Source organism: Netta rufina (assembly GCF_964035555.1).
Source record: "Netta rufina genome assembly, chromosome: 6".
Taxonomy (NCBI): domain Eukaryota; kingdom Metazoa; phylum Chordata; class Aves; order Anseriformes; family Anatidae; genus Netta; species Netta rufina.
Window position 1 is genome coordinate 5,975,067 of NC_140129.1, and position 24,298 is coordinate 5,999,364.

At 35.5% G+C, this 24,298-nt stretch overlaps 1 protein-coding gene across 2 annotated transcripts in view; it reads left to right on the plus strand.

The window, feature by feature from the left end:
- The window catches only part of CALCRL (calcitonin receptor like receptor), a 61,362-nt gene that overhangs the window by 30,460 nt on the left and 6,604 nt on the right, over positions 1–24,298 (plus strand). For both annotated transcript variants that reach the window (XM_084289063.1, XM_084289062.1), the window contains 11 exons: positions 3,342–3,441; positions 3,894–4,038; positions 5,355–5,465; positions 6,394–6,506; positions 9,402–9,493; positions 15,140–15,266; positions 16,850–17,003; positions 18,026–18,086; positions 18,206–18,272; positions 23,052–23,270; positions 23,639–23,680. In XM_084289063.1, coding sequence (XP_084145189.1) covers positions 3,391–3,441; positions 3,894–4,038; positions 5,355–5,465; positions 6,394–6,506; positions 9,402–9,493; positions 15,140–15,266; positions 16,850–17,003; positions 18,026–18,086; positions 18,206–18,272; positions 23,052–23,270; positions 23,639–23,680 — 1,182 coding nt within the window. In that variant the 5' untranslated portion in view covers positions 3,342–3,390. The remainder of the gene's footprint in view (positions 1–3,341; positions 3,442–3,893; positions 4,039–5,354; positions 5,466–6,393; positions 6,507–9,401; positions 9,494–15,139; positions 15,267–16,849; positions 17,004–18,025; positions 18,087–18,205; positions 18,273–23,051; positions 23,271–23,638; positions 23,681–24,298) is intronic.

The following is a 24,298-nucleotide window of genomic DNA, read 5'->3' on the forward strand; positions in this document are numbered from 1 at the left end:
CTTGATGCATTAAGTGTGGTCAAATGATTGAAGTTCAAAACAGTATTTTTCCACTTTTTATTTTTATTTTTTGTTTACCCTTTTGGTTTGTCATTGAAATGGGAAGTGTCTGGAGCTCAGCAAGGGCGACATTTATTCTTGGGAGGATGGGAAAAGGTTAAAAGTAGAAACAGCTGATGAGGCAGGATGGATGGCTCTGTACAGAAAGCAGGGGAAGAGAAATGTGAACATCTGTTAAAGCTACACCAGTGACTTTTTTTGGCTAAGTTCAGCTTGCAGTTCCTTTTGAATTAATTCTTCTTCAGTAGATGTCAGTGCTATCAGTGAGAAACATTGCATGGGCCTGTGGAGTATCATTAATTTGGGCAATGGAGAATGCAATCAAGACAAAAAGCAGGCAGTTCAAGGTTACTGAGTTGTGGTTTTGTTTTTGTCTTTGGTTGGTTGTTTTTCGTTGTTTTCAGCTGTCTTGGTGTTCAGTACAGAACACACTAAAAACAAAAATGAGATTTTGAAGATCTGATTTGCTATTGAGATTCACCATTCTCTTCCCACTGACATTGTGCTTTACTGGGAAAATCAATAAGGCACAACTGTCCTAGTGTGTCCCCACTGGCTTACAGTTTCTTTCAACACCTATCATATAAATCACAATCCTGATGGCTTTTGTTCAGATCCCCACTGTCTGAGTGGCACTGGGTGATTCTGAATAAGCCTCTACCATCTTTTCCCTCAAGTTAACTTTCATTACACTCAAATTAATCTCGGTCCAATAAAGATGTCCTTTTATCCCTGCAGTAGAGTTGTCAAAGATGTTTAATAACAGAGCAACAACTGGGGGAGCATTATTTTGTAAAGAAATCTGACGATGTCTCTCATTTACTGTTAATTTCCTTGCCTTGTGCATCTCCTACTTCCCAGCTGGGAGAGGCAGAGAACACTCCAAGAATTGTTTGGTTTTCAGCTCATCTGAACAGGCAATTAATAAAAGCAGCCTTACTTTCTCAGGAGTGCTGGCTTGCTACCTCAGTCAATGAACTGAGCATACTGCTGGCCATTCCTGAGAAAATGTTTTATCTTCCTGTACAAATTCTTGTCCAAACCAACTGGAATAGATTTTGAGTGAATGAATTCATCTGATGATGCAATAAATGGTTTGCTGAAGTCCAAATAGGCATCTGAATGACCTTCACCCTGCATTCTGTAATTAAATCCAAAAGTAGTGATGTTCGGGAAGAGGATTTTTTTGTCTATGTATAAGTTTTTGGCTTTGCAGTTAGTAACTGTGTGGACTGAGTGGAAAGCACTGAGTGAATTATAGACTTGACTTAATCTTTTACCTCCTGGGAAAAATTAATAATTTAATGCTGGATACTGGAATACTTGATAGGAAATGTCTACAAAACCACTAGATAAGAAAAGATTCAGACCCTTAAAGGAACCAGGCTACAGGATGACTTCTGATACTGTGACATTGAAATGATCATGGGCTGTGAAGCGAAGCAGATGAATTCTGCCATTGCTTCTGTGACATTATATCTTTTAGATAAATAAAAATAAGCAAGGTTAAGTGAGGGCAATATTTGCCAACATTTATTCTAAATTTGCCATCCAACATTCCTTTTAGCAGAAGGATTATTGGAACTATTGTGGAGAAAATTATTTCTAACTTCTTTGTATGCAAGTAGAAAAACTAATATTAAATTAAGGATGCTATGTTCTACTTGATTCCTCTCTTTCCTTGTTCTGTTCACATCATGTATGGCTTTTAACCCTATACAGATGTGTTTTGGCATACATTGGAGAGACAGAGAGAGGATTATTCCATTACTTTATATACAAGCAGATAATTCTGATTTCCTTAGAAGGCCAGTGCTATTTTTCTTTCTTTCCCCACTAGAATTAGGGGGACATAATTAGGCACAACTAAAATAGACTAAGGGATTGTAACAAATTTGAATGTATGCACCCCTGCCCTCTGTTGTCATGCAGAATTGAAATCATATTGTCTCTTTACTAATTACAATGTCTTCATTTATGTTTTGTATTCAGTCAATCCTTAGTCATTGCACATGGATATTTAGATTGTTTTTATTAACAATGTCTTCAGTAATAAACACTATAAAGTTGCCATTCTGTATGTGTCAGACAGTGATTTTTGCAATAATCAATTCACTGCAGTTCTCATCAAATATGGATTTTCTGAAGAACTATTATACTATAGAGTGCATTGTGAATATATTTCATGTACATCAGTTGGTCTGTCTTTTAGTGTTTTAAGAACCTTCCAAACAGCATATTTGAATTTCAGCGTCTTGCTGAATTACCTGAGCAATTTCCAGCAATCACTGTTAGAGGATTGCATGCCAGTGGTAAAAATAGAGAAAGATTACTCTGAGTTAAACAGGTAAAACAGTAATTGATTTTACAACAGGCTTCTTGTATTGTCATCAAGTTTTACAATAAACAACAGTGCTCTCATATTGTGTAGAGTGTATAGCCTACAAAATGCTGTTCGTCCTATTACTCAGAATTCTGTCCTTCTATGATTTATTCTATTGCAAAACAGGTGATCAAGGTGCTTAAGAAATCATTTTGTATATTTTTTGCCTTAGTTGCATTGTACACTTTAAGGATCAAATTCTAGAATAGTCTGTACTGTCAGATAATTACAGCTTTTTTGAATCATTCTGTTATCTATATATTTGACAACTACTGTATATACAGAAACTATTTTATAGCTTGCAACTATCTCTTATGTTGCCTTTTTTATCCTTACAAGGTTGTGACTTTCAGTTAAAGTAGCTACTTATTAGATCTGTTCTTCCAGAAATAGCAAAATTAAAAATCAGCTGGTATGAAGAGAATAGGAAATAATTGTGTGTGTGTAGAAATCTAAGTCTACTTTAGAGTACACTGAACTGCAGCATGGTCTAGTTGCCCAAAGCAGAGATGTCAAGGAGCCAACTCAGATCTTGAGCTTTGAAAGTTGTTACTTGCCACGTATTTGTCAGAGTGGGTACCAGTTTCCCAACTGGGGCAAATCTTCCAGAGAAGTGGTGTTAGCTGAAGCAGTGGGTGGCCCTTCCTGCCTTTCCTGTGAGAGATGGAGGTGTTGGTGCAGCAAAAATCTGGCTGCTGGAATTTGCTACTGGTGAATTGGTGGCATTTTCTTCTCGTCATATTATACATCTCCATGTATAGCATCACATGGCACCGTGTGAGACTAAAAATTCAGTGGACTTCCATTGATTTGTTCTATTGCAGAAAGAAAATATCAAGTCTTTTATCAGTTTTGGCTTTTGTGGTTTACCATTTTTTTCCTGTTTTTTACATTGCAGTTTGAGTTCATTTGATTGCAACATAAAATACACTGCACCAGATACAAAAATGACAAAAAACTGGATCACATTTTTGCTGTTCTTCCTCTTGGTTACTATGGTGAGTTTTATCTTTTTTTTATATTTTCTTTAACGAATTCCAGTTTGTGTGTAATCCAAGTATGTACAGAACACCAGAGAAATTGCTATTTTCTGAAAGCTAACAAGTTCAAATATAGTTTCCACAAAGCAGAATCTTTACTGCCTTATATCCTCCATTTATTTCCTATGCTAACAAACTAATTACCTCTGTTGAAGCCAGCATATCTTTTGCTAGCAGAGAAGTTTATGGTAATTGTTGATATGCCTATATCAGCCAGAAAACTACAAAATCAGATCGTCAGTAGTAAGATTTAAGATCACTTTCCTTCAGTAAAATAATATTTGAAATATAGTATTTAAAGTGAATGAAGTTAAAGAAACTTTTATCAGTTTTTATGTGAGTAGTAGATCCAAATTCATTAAAAATACATTTAAAAGTGACTTGCTAAAAATAAGTCTTATTCTTCCTAGTTTTTTGCCACTGCCATACCAGCTGAGGGGCATCAGAATATAACAGAGGACTACGCTCAACTGAGTGTTACACGGAATAAAATTATGACAGCACAGTATGAATGCTACCAGAAAATTATGCAAGATCCCATTCATAGGAAAGAAGGTAGAGTTTATTTTCTCATAAGATTTTCCAGAGGGAGGTGGTCGATAGATATAACTGAAGTAATCCAGGATCCTTTTGTTATATTAGTCATTGCTTACATTGATAACAATTTTTTCAGGTTCTGTTCATACCATATTTTAGAAACATCATTTTGGAACTCAGAGTAATACTGTGTATTACAGTTAATGTAATGCTCATTGAATTACATCCACTATATCGTAAATAACACAAAGCTTTTATTTCTGATGACATTAGAAAATGGTAATTTAAACAGATATCCAGATTAAAAAATGGAAATTATTTCCAACTTCATAACTTCTGAAAGCATTGAATGGTTTAGGGGAAAAAAAAGAGATAATTACACGGAGTATTATTCTCTTCTGAAATGTTTCTTTGGAGAAAAGCAATGTCTGGAGGTCAGAAATGGATATGAGTATGACAGTGTAAGTTTATGTCCAGCCCAGGGAACCACGAGTTTAAAAGGATCTGGACAAATGGGAAAATCTCTAGATACAAAGAGGAACTATGTGATGTTTGAAATACGCATCCTTTGAGATAGTTTAGGGAGCAGGGAGAAGATGTTATTACGTGTTGAATAGGAAACTGAAGGAAGATACAAAAATATTTTCAAATCTGTAGGTCAGTCATTCTGTGTGCCTACATATAGATATTAAAAATCTGTGTTAGTTCAGTGAGGCATTGAAACAGGCTCCGGAACAAGGACTCTGTGACATCCCTGTCCCGGAGCAGTTAGAGAAGTATCTGCAGGCTCAGCTCTACCTGAGGACAAGGAACTGTGGCTGCCTCCCATGTGGGCTTTCTGATGGCTTCTAGGATACCGGTGTGTTTTCGATGAACTAGTAAACACATATTAGAGAGGCTTGGTGTACATCCAAAGTGTAAATACATTCACTAAAATGGTCTTTGCAAATTGAAGGCTCTTTGTTCATGTGCATTATTCAGTCTGAGTTGATGTATTTTGCTTTTCCCAAAGAATGTTACCCTACCATGCTCTAAATCTGATGAGGTTTGTAAACTGTAGATGTAGACTGTTTAAAGGTAAATGATGACATATTCTAAAACATGTTCAAAGAAATATACATGTAAGAAGCTGTTTCTATTACATGAAGTTATAATTAACTGTCGCTAAATGTTATGTTTGCTTTTTTTCTTTATGAAGAAAACTCATTGCTGCAAGTGAGAAACTTAACATATGCAGTGCTATATCTTACTTTTGAAAGAATCATCTTTCAAAAGATACCTTACTTGTGAAAGGAGGTTTGTGAGTTTATTATCAGGTGTCCACTTGTTTGTAGGTCCTTACTGTAACAGGACATGGGATGGCTGGTTGTGCTGGAGTGATGTTGCTGCAGGTACTGTGTCAGTACAACGTTGTCCTGACTACTTTCAGGATTTCAATCCATCAGGTAAGCATGCATGGGCTTCTGCATCAACACGTTGCTTAATAAAAAGCCTACTCTTTGCTCCACTCAAGTCACAAATGTACTAGAATTTAACTAACTCCAAATCCATTATTTTAACTTTCCCTTTATCACATACAATATTGGCAAGTTAGTGGTTTTGTTGTTTTTGTTTTGTTTTGAAATGTGCCTTAGTAGGATTCTGTAGATGAGGAAATACAAATAGAATTTAGATGACAGTTCTTTCTTCATAGAGATGAGATTTTCCCTCTGAGAAATAAGCAGAAACATTACTTATTTTACCTCAGTTTAGCTGTTGAAGTCAATAAGAGTTTCTCCAAATGAATCTTTTCCTATTTCTGTTAGCTTAACTTCGCATTTGTGAGCATGTGGAAAATGTCATAGATGTCTGCTTCTACTGCATTTAGTATTTCCCAAGGTCTTTTGATGCCTTTCTTCATTTGATTAGGTAGAAATCATCATATGGTCCCGGAAATTTTCCAGTCTGGTTCTTGAGCAGTTTCTCTATTAATATTTTCCTGCCTGTCCAATCCTAATTTACAGTGGTAGGATGTCAGACATCAGTTTATGTCTTGGATATTAAAGAAGCCATTCCTGTCACTTCATCTGGTAGTTCTGCAACGGTTTCATATATTTTGATACTTAACTGGATGGGAAGAGGAAAATCTATTTATTTTCTTAAGAAGAACAGATCATCAGTTGCCCTTGCCAAGCAAAAGCAATGGCCTCTAGTTTCTCAGAATTCATAGTAACAAGCAGTGTCTCTCTAGTCATATTAATAAAGCTGTCATTTGTTTGCCAATCTTTTTTTCGTGAAATACTAGGCATCAGGAAGTAGAGCTTCAGTGCTGACTGTTGTGTTTTCGTCTTGTTTTTCTTTTTTTGTTTTTCTTTCCAACTACTTTGGCTGTAGAAAAAGTGACGAAGATCTGTGATCCAAGTGGGAACTGGTTTAGACACCCAGAAAGCAACAGGACGTGGACAAACTACACCCAGTGTAATATCTATACGCATGAAAAAGTGAAGGTAGGAAATGAACAAATGCGTGTCACCAGTTAAGAAATTGGTCTGAACAATTTAACATCTCAAAAATTAGGCAGCAGAGTTAATGTAACATCAAAATGCAAAAAGATAAAACGTGCAGAATAAGAAGGATGTATTGTTAACAGCAGACTCAAAAAAAAAAAAAAAAAAAAAGTCTTTCACAGCTGATTTTAACTACTTGATTAATATGTTATCATTTTTGTTTGTGGGTATTTTAAATGTGAACTAGTACTAGTACTTGTCTATGCCATCCATATTCACCTACTGGTAAGCAAAATGTACTCCTTAAAAGAACATCCGTTACATTTTGCTCTGTAATTTTGAAGTAGAGTGCAAGCTCAGCAGAACTGCAGGACATTTGCACTTCTCTTGAAGACCCTGCTATCCTGCTAAGTGCATGGGTTTATCCAATTAACTCATAGTGACAGATTTTCAGCAGGTCCACAGCTTTATTTGGGCTTACTACATCTTCCAGGCAGCATTAAGAACTGGGATTTTTTATTTTTATTTTTTAATTTTGTTTTGTTTTCCAATGTAATATGAAAAGCAGAGCTAATATTTTCTGTTTTACAAAAGTGTAGGCAAGCTTTAGTTGAGTGGATTGACCACAGGATTTTTGGAGGCCAAAGGTTAGTAAGTGATAAGAAGTGTTAGCTAGGGTTTTTTTTCCCCTGTGGCCCTTTCCCTGTGAATGTCTTGTGTCCTGGCTCACAAGAGCAATTTCTTTTTTTCAGTTTTTGAATTACTAAGCTGCCCACACAAATGGAAAAAACATGCTTTGTGAGTTGTTTGTTGTTTTTGTTTTTTCTATGTATCAAAGGTAGACTGTGTGCACTCTAATTTGTGTGGGTATCTATATAGATGGCACTTCCATAGACTTTAGCTTGGATGTCCATCCATTGGCAAACTTAGGGAAAAAAATGTGGTAAAGCTCCAACTGCTGAGACAGTTTGTGATATGTGAGGGTACAATAGATACAATTGCATATTCCTATCCCCCACCCCCGCAAAAAGCCTCTGTGTCCACTAGTAGTATTCATAATGTTTATAAAACACATTCAGGCATGGGAAGAAGCAGTAAAATGACACCATAAATGCCCCCAAAATAGAAATATAACATGTAAGGATAGACTGTGAGTGAATTTAGGCCTCATGGGGAAAAAAGCACATTAACAGTAGATAGACTAGATGGCAGTATTCTTGATACTAATAGGGATCCTAACTGCTTGCATCATTGCTGTCAGAGTGTTTAAGGTTATTTACCAAGAAAAAAACATTGAGAAAAGGTGATGCTAAAGCACTTCTGCATTGCTTTTTCTCAAATCAATTGAGTATGTCCATGGCAGTTTAATTTTACTAGTAGAGATTTATCAACTCATTGTTTCTTGGTAATACTTGACTAGAAATTGAGAGAATTTTATTCAGAGAGGATTAGATCACTCCAGGTCTTCCTGTATGAATAATGTGAGGAGCTTCTTTGTGGCCTTCTTTCAAGGCAGGTTAGATAATGCACAATAAACATGGCTCTTGTCCATTGCTCAATTCTTATTGTCATGGTAGTCCCTAGCATACCACTACAGTCCCTCTGTAGTCCCTAGCGTACCACTGTTTAGGGCCAGTTCTAAATTGTGCAGAAATGTTCAAAATCTTAAACATGCTACTTTGTCTTAAATTGGTCACTGAATGAGGTTGTCATGTGGGATGTCATATGGACCTTCCATAGAAATACATACATAGACAGTCTTTACTGTTCCAGGGTAGCACTTGTTTTCTCAATTCCAGATTTCTTATGAAAATTTCACTTAAACTACTGCATTACTTTAACTCCCTTTTTATATATTTTTAAAAAATATAATAACTTAAAAAATTCTAGCTATTCTACAATTCTAACTATTCTACAAATAGGTACCCTTGTCTCATCTAATAACATTTCTTAAAGCTTTACTTTGAATCTCCTTATGTGATTTGAAAAGTCCATATGTATGTAGCAGGCTGCAACCATTCAGAGCTTAAATTGGAGACACAGACTACGGAGTATATGAGCCCAAGGATTCTTCCTAATAGATTGTAGATATAATTATACTTTGTTGTGATAGGAAAAGGTTAAATCCAAAGATCTTCATTTTCTTGTGTGCAAAATGGTTATATTGTATTTAATGCCAACTAAGTGATTTTGAGAAACAGATTCCATAACTGAAAATAGTTTTGTTACTAGAGAAAGAATTGATGTTAACATGCATATATGACAAATATTTACTTCACCAGTTCTTCGTTTTTATTTTTGCTATGTACCTAGCTTTTCATAATACTGGAATTTGATGGTAGATTTATTGAATAATAGCATTTAGTCTTTACTATTTTTGAGTTGTAAATTTTTTTCATTCTTGAAATGAAAAGTAGTGTTCCAATATCACAATCACAGCTTTCTTGGAAGGAAGTATTTTTTCAAATGATGGGAGAAAAATTTATGAGCAAAAAATAAATAAATTAATATGTAAAGCACACTAACATGTTTTGCTTAAGAGATGCATAAATAGATGAGTCAAGCCTCAGACAGGAGAGCACCCAGCACAGTAACATAAATAACCAGATTAATATAAATACTCAGAAGAAGCATAGTTTGTACATAGTTTAAAAAAAACTAACATTTGAACTGCTAAGTCATAGCAACTTCATTCAATCTGTTACGTGCCCTACAGAAAGAGATTTTAGTAAGATGTTGATTTGCAGGATTCTGGATTTGATTCATCATTATCAGTAATGTTTTTATTATCTTCATCCTGTTATAATAATTTTGTAAGTAGAAGAGATGTGCTTGTGCTTATTAATAATAGTTGTATATGCATCACAAGTGTTTGATTTTGTTCTTGTATTGCAGACGGCTCTGAACTTGTATTATTTGGCCATTATAGGACATGGTCTCTCAATTGCATCACTTCTGATTTCTCTTGGCATATTCTTTTATTTTAAGTAAGTATAAGTAAAATTCTTTGTAAAATTTGTAAACTTTGTAAAATAAGTAAAATTAGTCATTGCATCATAGTTTCAATACTTTTAGAACACTAGATATCCCAGAATATTAGACAGAACAAGAAGGTGAAAAAAATCAGTATATTGGATTGGCATTGAACATGATGATATAATAAAAATTTAGGTTTCTTTTCTCAGATACCTAAAATTCCAAGTCTTCAAATTAAAAAGTGTAGCATATGTTGAAAATGAGAAATAGGGAATTGGCACTAGAAAACATAAAAATTATTAAAAGTGCAGGGGAAGGAGGGCTGTTTGCTTGCTTGCTTGTTTGTTTTTAATAATAACTGAAGGTGTGGGTATGTCAAGCATGGACCAAAGTAAACAGAAAATGGAAAGCAAAATACTGGTGATATATGATGGATAAAGTACTATTCCAAAGTAGGTAGCCACAAAATATGATAAATTGTAAAGAAAACAAAGCTAAGAGCAACATTAGGAATGGGAACAATAAAAATAACCCCCCTTTTTATTATTCACCACGTTACAACTGTGATGGTATGCCTTATCCACTGACTACAAGTTAATATAGTATCTTCTGGCAAGAAAGTTTGAGCCGTGTATTACCAATGTCATGACGAAGTGCAGCATACTGCAGGGATCTTTTAAAATTACGTCTGCTTAGTACTTCACATTTTGCGAGCTCTTTCCTATGAAACTTTTTTTTTTTCTTAGAAGTTGATGAGGCTTAGTAGAAAGCTGAAACCAGGATCACTGAAACCCGTGTTGCCACACGAGCAGAGCTGAGGCAAAGTGCAGTGCTGTCAGAGATGAGTTGTTAGCTCTGCCAAATGCTGCACTGCACAGTGCAGGCTTTCCTTGTTAACTCACAGTAGTTCAATCTGCATCGATTTTCATTGGAAAAGAAAGATCTGCTCTACAGACTTACGTGTTTCTTACCGCTACCATCTCACCCCACCCATAATTGTTCCTAATATGTAAACATGAGTAGCATGTATACCAGTAATGGTGGGGATGGGTCAGATTTTGCTTTTCTCATGCTCTGGACTTTGATTTGATTTGATAGGGGTCGCAAATGTCTGCTAAATATCATCGTTGTTAGTCACACCTGGCTGGCTATCACGTTTCCAATTTAGATATGCATTATTTGCCTAAATTTGAAATGAATTCCTAACAGTGTTTCAACTTAGTAGCTTCTCTTTGAAATACAGTATTCAAGATTACTCCTCAGCTTTTTCTGACTTGTTCCCAACTATTTCCAAGTTCACTTTCCCTCCACAAAATCAAAACATGAAATGGCCCCAAGTCTTTATAAGGTTGATTTTGCATTTAAAAAAAAAAAAAAAAAAAAAAAAAAAAAAAAAGTGCAATGCTATTACTGTAAACCTCACAAGACAAAGTTCAAGATAAAAATAAAAAATAAAATCTCCCATGGTAGAAAAAATGCTTTGACATAGACTTCTAAGGAGAAAATAAAAAGATATTGAATATGATTTTAAGAGCTCAGAGACAGTAAAGAACAATTTTTCTGTACTCTAATATGAAAACCAAGCCAATTTCATCTCCACTTGTGGCACTTACTGCAAAAGAAGGTGGTTTGCTTTGCTACCATTAGAACGATGCTATGTTTGTCATATCCTCCAGGGACTTTTTTCTCCCTCTGGTAGAAGGATCCTCTATCCTCAGAGAACCACATGGAATTAATCCAGATCCACAAACCACAATTCTAGACTGTGGTTATGTTCAGATATAAAAAGAAATTGAAAAATTTAAAGGAAGCTAAAGAAAGTTCTCTACAAGCTGTTCTCTTGGGATATGCAGTTCTTCTAAAGTATTTTTAGTACCAGAAGGATATTTAAGGATCTAGATTAATACCAGGATGTATTATGTATCAGCTGAATGTTGTGTAATTATTCGTAGCTTTAACAGGTGGACTTCTTTTTCTCCTTTATTTCTCTTTTGCTATTGTGTGTGGGTGCTTATGAGCTTGCCACGTTTCCAGATAATTTATCCTGTTAGCAGATCGATAATTTCCAGATGACATTTGCTGACTTGCTGACCATCAGAATATCTCTAGGGTTGATCAGAAAGATGGGATATTTCTCCATAGGAAAACTGACTTTTTTTTTCTTTTTTTTTTCCAAGTATCTTCAGTTATTTAAGTATAAACTATTTAGATTTTGACTTTATTTTTTTTCAGATTTTAGTGCATTTTATTTTTCAATTGAAATTTTTTCTTCAGAAAACTACCTCGTTAGAAATACTTTGCCAGTCTGTGACTTGTGTTCTCCAAGTGGGTTGGAGTTCTTGATTTAAAAACAAGCTGTAAGCTTGGAACTCTGATCTTCCTATCTGATAATTCATCTATGACGGATAAAAGTAACTTTTTGCAGTGGCTCTGCATTCCTATTCTGTTATGTACTGTAAATCACACGTGTCTTATAGGAAGTTTTTCTTAAAATAATTCTAAGGTTGTTTTCATAAAGAAAAGTAGGCAACAGAAAACAGAATAGAACAGTGCATTCAGAGAAAGGGAAGCTATAATTTCAAAGATACACACACAAACAAAAAACAACAAAAACAAAATAAAGGACAAACTGTTAATCAAGCATCATGTCAACTCACAGGACAGCACTCACAGGGGTTAGCAACAGTAAATATAGACTGGGCAAACAGCTGGATGATAGATTGGTAGATACGGGGTTCCTAAGTAACTTGAAGTTAATTTCAGCTGAAAGGCTAATTCTTCTCATGTGAATATATGGGTCTCACTGGTTGAATCTTGCTGCATTTTAGTATCTTTTTTTTTTTTTTTTTAAAAAAAAGACTCCAAACACATCTAGGTGTTTTTGAAAACGTTACCTTTTTTTTCTTTTCTGGAAGTACTGGAGAAATGATTTTTTCCACAGTGCCCAAGACATACAGGAGTCGAATGAAAAGAGGAAATATATAATTTAGCAGGAGGTCTATTTTTATTTTTCTGCACAGGGTTTAATCCAGCAATAAGTCTTTTTGAATGGTCTTAGATCATAATTAGGAGAATTAAATGATTAAAGAGCATTATGTCACTAAGAAAAACAGAAGGTCTATAGGAAGGGTAACAGAAAAGGGAGGGTGGGGAGACTTAGGAAGAAATTCTTTTATTACCAAAAGCAGTCTTCGTTTTTAAATGTCAGCAGTCTTGCTTTCTTGTTTCTTGTCCGGTGATCCTTTCAATCCTTTTATGCATGGGTGGAGGTGGGTGTGGATGGGTGTGTTTGAATATTCAACAGGAACAGCTGCTGGATGACCCTGAGAGATGGCCCCATTAGCTGTACGTGCTTTTCCTTGCCTCTGTGTTGAATCTTAACAATAAGCAGACAGACTTCCAGGGTTCTTCAGGACTTGTTTACACAGAGCTGTTAGCTGGAATCTTGTGTTGCTTACTTTCTTTCTATATGAGCCATATAGGAAGAAGATATGGATGCATACTCAAAGAATATAAACACTATGCATATGTTAATAATCAATGCTTTATTTTATTTTTGGGCATTAAAAGGATAAAAAAAAAAAAAAAAAAAAAAAAAAAAAGCCTTGTGAGATACACTTTATCACTTAACTTATATCCATAGCTGTGTTCTGTATTTTGGACGCTTTTTCATGTTTTCCTCAGTCAAGTAAAGCTTGGCAACCAGGAGTTTATGTAGGGTTGATCTGTGTTCTGTGTGGCACCACTGGTTCCTGGAGTGGTTTCCTTCCCCTGAATTCAGTGTATTTAGCCTCAGGGCTCCATGGTGTGATTTGCAGAACCTCTTCTGCCTGATTCCTGGTATTACGCTGTGTATATCTGAACCTATTTGCTTCCTCCATGTATCTCTGGGATGCTTCATGCACGCTTCTTGTGATAGTTGCAAAGAATGCAACCAAGGAGTGTAATCTCTATAGACTGTCTTTTTTTTTGACTATCTCTTTTGTTAGTGGGGTCATTTGTTTTCATGTTTCATCCATTGTGTTCTCAACAGATCTCAACATGCTCCTCTAGCTTTTGTGACTATTCCATTTCTGTATTTCTCTCTCAAAATATAAAGTTCTTCTCCTTCCTGTCCTGCTGGCCCCCCAAATTTAAGATAAATCACTAATGTCTATACTTTGTCTTTATTTCAGGCATGTTGTTTGAAAAAGCTAGAAAACTTAGAACTTGATTTCCACTCCCCCCCGCCCCGTGTGACAATTCAGTCTTGTCCCTTGCTGACCCTGTCCATGTATTTCTGATATTTCTACAAGTGAAAAGCAGTTGCATGTGAAAGTGATAGACATTACCCCCCAGCTGAGCTGTTCCGTTTTGCGAATTAGTTGTACATCATATTGCTGCCTAAAACATGGAGGGAGGGAGATGCAGTTATACAGCACAGGCTTGGGTAACTGGGTTCTTTCTTGGAAATAACCAACAGGCATCTCCACTGTTCCCCAGCCTTTAGTCACCTCTCTCTGCCAGTTGGGTAGGTTTCTCCAAGGAACGCGAATGCTGCAATATGGGCTCTGTACCCATCTGCTGCCTTTGGCATGCTGTATGATTATAAGTCAGTTTACTCTTATGTGCTGTGCAGCCCCTATTCTAAACCTAAACAGTCATTTTTACCCATTTTAAAAAAAAAAAACAATCATCTGCTTCTATAGTAAAAATGGATGTTATTTGGAATTTATTTGGATGTTATTTCGGGAATTTTGTGCTTTAATATCTTAATGATCTGAATTGTTTTTATTTCTATGTAGGCTTTCTATCTTTTGTGTCTGTAAAATTGTTGTTTTTGTGTTTGTGTTTTTTTTTTTTTTTTTTTTTTCGAAAAACTTGCATGAGCAGCACTCTGTCTCTTGCAGTAGCAGTAAGCTAGACCTGATAGAATGGCACATAAGCAGAAATTTGCTATGAGTATGGTCATTGTTAGCTATAGTTTAATATTATTGAATGTTTTTTTTTTTTAAATAAAAAATAAATTTGAAAGTATATTTTTACATTTAATTTTATTGCAATGTTCAAATGAAATGTTGAAAATGAACATAAATGCATTTATATATGGCATTTTTAACTGTTAATATTCTGTTTATAACTTGGTTATATACAAGTTCAGATCAGTTATTCACTATTTACTTACTGGGTATTTCTGTAGCTATAGGATTAGGGGAGATAATGTGAGAATGTGAGTAGAATAGAACTGTCCTCCAAAAATCTTGACAGCTCTGGATAAATGAAAACGTAGGGTAGAACAGCTTCCTCAGGCTCAGGTATGATGGTTAATTGGGAAATAATCAGGTACTAACAAAAACAAATGTATAAATCATACAAAATGTGTTATACATTATCCATATCAAAATCCTTTTTAGATAACCACTACAAAGCAGGTCTTTAGTTGTGAATGTATTGGAACTGAATGTACTGACTTTCCTGCTGTGGTCAAATAAGTGGAGATTAAGGGGAGATGTTACCTTTCACATTATTCTATTAAATTCGGACTGGAGTTGAAGAAAGGGTTGATGTAAGACTGCATAATAAATAAAGAGCTCTAGTATTTCAAAATTTCAGAGTTGTCCCCAATTACGCATAGCTGTCCCCTCGTGTATTCATTTGTTCTTGTTTCTCTTTTCTAGGAGCTTGAGTTGCCAAAGGATTACCCTGCATAAAAATCTATTTTTCTCTTTTGTTTGCAACTCTGTTGTAACAATAATTTCACTGACTGCAATTGCCAACAATCAGGAGTTAGTTGCAACTAATCCAGTAAGTGAAAGTATATTTGGCAGCCTTGTTGATTTGTATGTGAAAAACTTCAGCAATGCAGAAGGGATAAATGAGGCATGAATAGTTGATGAAATGATGTACATAGCAAGGTTAAAATGTTCAGTAACGGTGTAACCATGTTACGTATTTCAACAGATGGCTAACAGTGATTTGGGCATTTCACATTTGAGGTTTCGAAATAATAAAACAGCTTCAGAGACAGAGCATACTGAACTGCTCTTCTGAATTTGTACAGATCACGTCTGCGCTGAAACAACGACAAGGAAGCAGCCTATTCTAGATGATGTAAGAGAGGTTATGACAGTTGAATTCACCAAGAAAGGGCAGTTTAAAAAAAAAAAAAAAAAAAAGGCTCTAGAATGTATTTTGGCAGTCAGCTACTTTCATGTGGCTTTTGCTTTGCCATCTTGAGTTGTAATGAGAATTAATTTTTCTGTGAAGGGAGATCAAACTGACACTAAAGAAGACTAAAAAATCCAACCCTTAGGGTCTGATTTGTCTCTCTCTCATTTCCTGATAATACTGGGTTAAGCGTGAATCAGTAGCCTGTCCCAAAAGGCTAGGAGTTATAGCAACGGAAGAGCCTGAAAATCAAATACATAAACAAACAAATCCCTAACTATGGCTTTATTTTTATTTGGACCTGGAAGATAAATTTAAATTCTGTGAAAGTTAGGGCAAAAATCCAGAAGCTGTTGGAATCAAGTAAAAAGATAAATTCTCTTTAACCTTTCAAAAGCTCATAAAAATTCTGGATAATATGCCTGAGATAGCTGCTAATAATCATCAGTAAGTGAATTAGGTAGTAGAACGTGGTAAAGCAATATTGTGTTTGGTTTAAGCTAAGTGCCATAACGAGATCAATCACTCAAACGGAGCAATGTCAGAAGAAAAAAAGAAGGCATGCTGTGTCTAAAAGAGCAAGTTATAACTTCTTTTTAACAACCTCACATTTTATTCTTCACAATAAGCTACAACCATTTCAATTGAAGAATATCTGAGGATATTTTGAATACAGATATATGCCAACAAGAAAGCTTGTTATTAGAACCTACCGTATGAGTTGTCCCATGGCCCTAAGTTCAGTTATGACTAGGTTGAAATTGGGATCTTTTGAAGTGTTTTCAACATGTAAATCATTTGCTATGGCATGACTGGTATAACCAAAGGGGAATTAGCTTCAACAAAGTCCATTTTCTCATGTAGTTACCATTCAATAATTTAAAGACCCCCATTTGATTGGAATGGTCAGTTATGCCAATATTTACAATAAAGAGAAATATCATTACTGCTCTCTGCCATTATGCTGGAGAAACTCAGAGTTCTCATGTCAGCTTTAATAAGAATACAGACACAGTTACTAACTTGGTCACCATGAAGTATGGAAATTTAATTCCATAAAAATAAAAAAAAAGATGTAAGCATAGTGAAAAAAGTGAAAAGTGAAAATAGTGAAACTAAATATGAATATTTGACTCAAGCAGTACTTTCTCCATTTTGCAAATTAAATCTGTGAGATTGCTGCAATTTATGAATTATGTTGTACTCTGCTTTTTCTGCAGATTAGCTGCAAAGTGTCACAGTTCATCTACCTGTACCTAATGGGGTGCAACTACTTCTGGATGCTGTGTGAAGGCGTTTACCTGCATACTCTTATTGTGGTGGCTGTTTTTGCTGAGAAACAGCACTTGATGTGGTATTACCTTCTTGGCTGGGGTATGCAATTTCACATTCTGTATTGTCAGGCCAATGTTATCTTTTACTCCTTTCATGAGAATTTGAACAGCTGTCCTGTTGCTTCTCTGCACTGGCAGCTTTGAATAATGATGACACACCCCTCTTCTTTGTCTGTGGTGTTTTAACAGGCATAGAAATATTAACGTAGGAAGTTGTATGTACCTCTATCTTTGCTGAAAGAGAGATTATGCATTACTGGAGTCAGGAAACGACTCCTCCTTTGTGTAGAGAAAATAGTCTCCTATTATAAAAAAGACATTAAGAAGTAATTATTCATTGTTCCTCATCTTGAAGATGTTTATTCAGGAACGAATGTTTGTTTTCAGAGAAGTCTGGCCACGTCTAGGGTGGAGGGTCAAAACTGAGTTAGAGATCACCAAGGATTTATTTTTCCAGCAGTTCCATTTGACCTGTATTGTTCACTAAGCAAATACAGAATAGCAGTAGCTAAAGATCTCAAGTAATGTCAGTATTAAAACTAACAAGCCAGATGTGGTGATTTCAGGTAATGCACAACAGCATATTCACAAATTGCAAGTGAGAACTCGCACTTCATTGCATAGGCACATTCATCTGTAACATGACATGGTACCAGTATTGTCAGCTGTCCCACAACAGACAAAGCTGGTTATATATAAAAATATACTGATATTTTTAGTATTACTTAGTATTTAGCATTACTGTGGACTGCAGTCTGAAAAAAAATGTGTTAATAAAGATTGATTGTTACATTCTGAATAGTTATAATTTGATTTGCCTTTTCTATCTGTACAATGGTATGGATTTCCCGATAAAACAGTGGGAATAAGGTTTTATACACTCCTCTGGAAGAAATCTGGGAAAGCAGAGACTGAATTGATGTTACTTTATTTACTCTGTGATTGTATATAATTTGGATGAGATGAAAATATAGAAGATTGCTGCAAGAGATGCATGTTTGCTTAGCTAGTTACTTATTATGTAGGTTTACATATGAAGAAAATACTGTTTTCTCTTCACAGGTTTTCCACTGATCCCTGCCTGCATACATGCTGTTGCTAGAACTTTGTATTATAATGACAAGTAAGTAGTATCTCAAACAGCTTTGCAAAGCAGTTACAGTTTCTTTAAGGAAAAGAAAAAGGAATAGAACAAGTAACAAAATACCAAATGTTTTTACTTTCCCTGTTTGTTTTCTCTAGCTGTTGGATCAGCTCTGATACTCATCTGCTGTACATCATCCATGGCCCTATTTGTGCTGCTCTATTGGTAGGCATTTTTAAGATAATTTGGTTTTCTTGCTTTATTTTTTTTTTTAAATTGTTCTTGGTGGTCTTATAAATTGGTAATAGCCTAAAGCTAACAATGACTCATTCTCAGGACTCAACGCAGCAGGTATCTTGGACACAAAAGATATGGAAATCTTGACCTTATTAAGGAGCTATTACACAGATCTTTGACACTGAAGACAGTACATTCTAAATAAGTAACTGAAGACTCCACTTGTATATAAGTAAATATTGTACTTCAGTCACTATAGGACTGAATGTAACCTATGAAATACAGTCAATAGTTTATTTCTACATAGGTGCATTATAAAAGAAAACACTAATATGGACATACTTATCTTAACAGAAACTTCAAGCAGATCTGGCAAAGGTATTATATTCATGTCTACTGGCTCTCTTTATGCTTTTCAGTTTATGTAAGAAAATTCAGTAAGAAAGAAAAGATTAAGGAAACAATTTGGTTTCCAGTCTGTGTGAACTTCCTTTTCTGTTAAAACTGTTAATAAATACTTGTAGAGGGCATTCTGCACATACAGAATTCTTTCTGAAGACCATTTTATAAATCCTGCAGTTCTTTTAACCTGCAGTTTCATTTACAGTGAAATTAGCTGGTGAACATATATTTTGAGGATGGTGTTGATACTATGACACACATGAGGTCCTCTACATGAGAAGCCAGAAGCGGGCTGAGATCCTTGGTGTGTTACTAACTACTGATAATCCCTTGTCCTGTTAGTCAGGTCAGCCATATGTTATTATAAAGACAGGTTAACTAGTATAAACTTGAAACCAATTATAAATCCTTTCTATTTTTCTTCTCTCTAATTTGCACAAAAGATGAAATCTTGTTTGCACAGAAAGTGAAAGGACTTTTTGCTCACTTCAGTAGCACCATGTTTTACTCAGCAAATACATGCTGTTCTCCACTGCCTTGTGGGACATTACTTCCTTTGTCCAAGTGTCTCCACGGATATATCACTTAAGTAAAGCTCTTTAAAGCTGAGATATAATTTATCTTAGTCAGAGCTTGCTTAAACAATAACAGAAAAAAAAAAATGTATTATGAGAACTATAGCATTGTTCATGAAGTGGCCTCATTTTAGGATATAAGATCATTTTCTTCTTCCCAGCAGTGGCCTCCACAAAATCACACTAAAAATAGTGGCAAGACTCCCACTGATTTCAAATCCATGGAATGACTTCCAAACTGTTAAGTCTTCTTTCCGCTCAAGGCAACACTAAGAATGTCTTCTGATTTTATTGGAGGCATAATAATCTTCTATACTTGCTTGGTTTTGATAGAATCTGTGTCCATTCTCTTTGCAATTTACAAATATGTATGCCTTTGATATTCCTATATTTCTTGTGAGCTGACTGAAAGTGTTTCTCTTACATTTTTCTCACCTCAATACAATCAGTAAATTTATGTAAAAACCATGAAGGAGTAATGAAGGTTAGACTCAACTATACGTCTTGACTGTGATGTGTGTGAAATGAAAATACCTTAAAGGAATTCCTTTCCTTTTTGATCACAAAAATTAATATGTCAATTCAGAAAAAACAAGCCAGGGATAAAGACAGAAGATGAAATGCATGTGTTCAGACTTGGTGAACAGAACCCTCATTTGCTTAAGCAGCTTGCTTGCCAGATACAATTTTCACACTTTACGAAGCATGACCTGCTTTAGTAGAAATTTAAGTAACACTATTAAACTGCAAATTAGATAACAAGGGAAAAGACACTGTTTCTATTTGCAGAAGCAAGATCTCAAAGAGCACGAAGAAGATTGTCAAGGAGATGCCAGGAGGAATTGGCAGAAACCATTGGGTATTAGGCCTGTAACTTTTGTACATCACTGAAAATACTACATTGCACGATGTTAGCAACAACTCTGCTGGTCCTTGCTTTTGCATAACTGTGGCCAGATCCCTGCCAAAGAAACTGCAAACAGGAGCAGACCCAAGTTGCATTTTGATTGGAGTTGTCTTCAGTTAACGCTTTTAATTGCTAATGTTTGCCTAAGCAACCACAACTAAAGAAACAGTGTAAGAATGAAACAGTAGAGGGTGATGTTGGTTATTACACTAGTCAAGTGTTGATCCAAGTGGAGGCAGTTTTCAGTGTAGGCTTCAGATATGCCAGTGCACTAGTGTTCTAGTTTGCATTGGTGTTACTGAAAGAGTAGATTGAGTGTGGCAGAACATATTGACTTATAAGCTCAGCTAAATTCACAGCTCTGAAGGCAAAACCTAAATTCAGCTAAGTTCCTAGTGAAGGTTCTAACATTTCATCTAGGATTGCCTTCTCTGCCTTTGTTTCCATTTTTGTTCCTTTGCCTGGTTCAATTTCCCAGTCACTATGAAGCTGCCAGTATTATTCTGTGTGTTTGTCTGCAGCTGGCACACCAGTACTTCTTTGGGACTTTACAAACAACCATCACAGTCAATTTGATGATAATATATACACAAGTAGTTGCACAGGCCTATGTTTGCTTAAATGTAAAAATCTACTCGCTACCTTGCTAAAATCAAGACCCATTTTCATCACTTCAGTAAGAATTTGGTTCATCCTGATCTCACTGTTTTTGTGACAGAAGTCACAAAAGTCATCACAGATTTTGATGAGTACCTACTCATCAAAAATTAGTGCTACATACTTACTCTAATACTTATGCTTCTCTTCTCAAGTCTGTCCTCTGCTTTGCCTCATTCATCTTTTCTGCTTGTCCAAATATCTTCTTGCAAACACTGGCTATGTTTATTTTTGTGCTTTTTGGCTTCGGTGAGTAAGTGGACCAATGAAAAAATTTCTGTGCATTTCATCATTTTGTAAATTTACCAGGTGGTGTTTTACTCATAGCTGCTGCAACGTTCATCTTCACTCAACATTCAAGGACAGGATTATAGGAATTGACCATGCTACCAACATACAAGGGTGAAAATTGAGAGAGAGAGTTGCTGAGTTAATAATTTAAGTGAGAAGGACTAAATTTAGAAATGGAGGAAGGACTTATTGTCTGTGTGTGCTATAGGAAGTTGGATGAGGATCATGGGCTGCATAAAATCTAAATAAATCCCTTGACAGAGAACCAGGAGACCTTGGTTGCTTATACAAAGCCAAAAGGTAGTTGGAAGCTTCCAGAAGAAATTCGTGCAGTAGCTTCCTATGTAAAACAATTTCCTGTTAAAATGATTTAAATAGCAAGTAAGTAGAATATAAATAACATAACATATCTGTCAAGGGCCATGTTGCCGTAACAATACACAGCTGTTTATTGTGAAAACCTTAATTGACATGCCAAGAACTCTGCCAGGGTTATGGAGGACATGGTGACACACATGGTCTGAAATGGCTTCCCTGTTCTCACTTGTCCTATGGAGAGACAGAGGCCTCTTCCTAGACAATGAACTCCTAGTTATTTTAGAAGGGACTCGTCTGTCTTTTTGCTGGCTTCTTCCCTACTCTGCCTCTCCTTTTCTCTCTAGATAATTGTTGACAGTGAAAGACAGTTATCTGGAAGAAGAGAGAAAAGGCCCAGACTCTAGCTCTCTGCCTTCCATAGTGGGTTCCCTGTACAGCATTGCCTGGCCTCTTGTGCCCCTGGGCAAGGTGCTTGGGCTGGCTGTGCTTTTAAGGGCTCTTCTAGCTCTAGCTTCTCTAAGGGGTTGCCATTATTTCATGATAGTGGAAAACAGTGTAATCATCCCTACCGTTGCTGTTGCTCTGGTTATTCACATCATTAGGCTGTAGTGTGTGTGTGGGGGGTTATTTTACACGGAAATGATAAGAGAGTGTAGTACTTTTGCTTTTTGGTTTAGGTTTCTGTTTTGAACTGTAAAAATAAATGAGAGGAACTGTAAGTTAATGATTTTTTAAATAAAATCACAGCAATGATGAAGCTTTTTTAGTCTTCATAATCAAGGTTGTAAAACAAATCTAACTAGTTACTGCAATCTAAATAGGCAAAGAATAATAGATTTTAAACCACTGAGGGTCAGATTTTTGCAGGACCTCGATTGTAGAAACCTGTGCTATAGTTGCATATATGATACATTATTACTATAAAGTCATTGATTTTTTATGGGCTAGTTTCAGTCAGACTATGACCATTACAGATGCTGTAGTGATATCCACGTGCAGTGCTTACCTTCTCCCAGAAACTCTTTTAAAAAATAAATAAATTTAAATAAATAAATATTTTTTTACTAAATAAATAAATAAAATAAATAAATAAATAAATCTCCTACACGGGCATTAAAATAGCTGAAAGCAATATAAAAAATATCGTACATACTAGAGATCACACCTCTAGAGACATTGGCTTGGACCTGTGGTCTTCCATAGGGTGCTGCTTGTGCAGAAATCATGGCCAGCAGTTGATTTCTATGCGTTGTTTTTATAAAACAGCTACTGCCATTCTGTTTTTTAAATTTAAATCTGTTACAAGCATCTTTCAACTTCTTACTGTTATTGTAACAGCAAAGAGAAAGGTATAGGGTCTGTTAACAGTGGAAGATCAACAGCTATCTGGATGGATATTTGCTTAATACTTTAGAGGAATGGAATTTGGCATTATACATCAGAGCCCAATCTCATCCTCTTAAGATGTTTTCAGCAAATTTTAACTTGTTCTTACTATATAATCAGAATGCTCTCTATGCACTGTATGTTCTTTTTGAGTTGTCTGGTTTTCAGTATCACAAAATAGTGGGGGGATTATTTGCAGAGTCTCTTCAGTGTCATTTTCTTTTCCAACAGGTGAATCTCTTCTTCCTGTTGAATATTGTCCGCGTTCTCATAACGAAGCTGAAAGACACCCACAAGGCAGAATCCAACCTGTACATGAAAGCAGTGAGAGCTACCCTGATTCTAGTCCCCCTGCTTGGCATTGAATTTGTGCTGTTTCCATGGCGACCAGAAGGCCGGATCGCTGAGGAAGTCTATGACTACGTGATGCACATCCTTATGCATTACCAGGTAGGAAATATTAAATAGTTTTTGCCCACTTGAGCTAGGAAGGTGTTGGCATGTGAAGCAAATAAAAGAGCAATGATCCTGTTATTTTATTTTTTAAAGACCTTTATGCAATATTTCTATAAATTACTTCAACTTTCTCAATACACTGAATTTTCTTTTCTTTAAAAGAAAGAAATGTACCATGGTAGTCAGGAGGCCCACTACTTTTTAATAAGGTAGTTTTAAAAATGATTCACAGATTTTAGATTCGTACTACACTTTCTTTGCTATCTATATTGGAACTTTATCAGGAACATCTAATTATCTGAAACTGGAAAAAAAAAAAAGTATGTGCATGTGAAATAAAACAGAATCTTTTTATTTTACAGGGTCTACTGGTGGCTACAATTTTCTGCTTTTTTAATGGAGAGGTAGAGTAACCGTTTTTTTATTTTTATATACGTATACTTTTGTATTTTTATATATTTTGTTTTTGTTTCAGTAATTAAGGATATAGCATAGCTGAAAAATATAGTTCCAAAATCAGAATTTAATATGTCGTTGTGCTTGGATCAAAATTTTTTGTTGAATAAGAAGTGCAATTTTGAAGAACCATCATCAGCCAATTCCAAAACCAGACTTCTTTGTTCTTATGTCAGAGAACTGCATCACATTTCATTAGTTTATGGGACTGATACTTCTTGTAGCTAACAAGCTTTGCTGTTAGCTTGAACAGATCAAGGTCCTAGCACCCAAGCCTTATACTCTCAAGTGCACAGGGCCTTACTGTCAGAGATAAAAGTGGTAGAAAGGCTAAATGGATAAAATTGCTCATTAATGTAGCTCTTGCTCACAAAAGGAAACAAAAATAAATGAACAAAAACATCCCACAAAAAAAAAAAAAAAAAAAAAAAAAACTTTTACTTTTCCAACACTTCTGGCAGAGGAATGATTACAATCTTCCACTTATCCCTACACATCTGTTTGTTCATTTGTTCTACATTTAGTGAAGTTGCAGTCTATGGCTGTGAGCAGATGTGTGGGAGTAA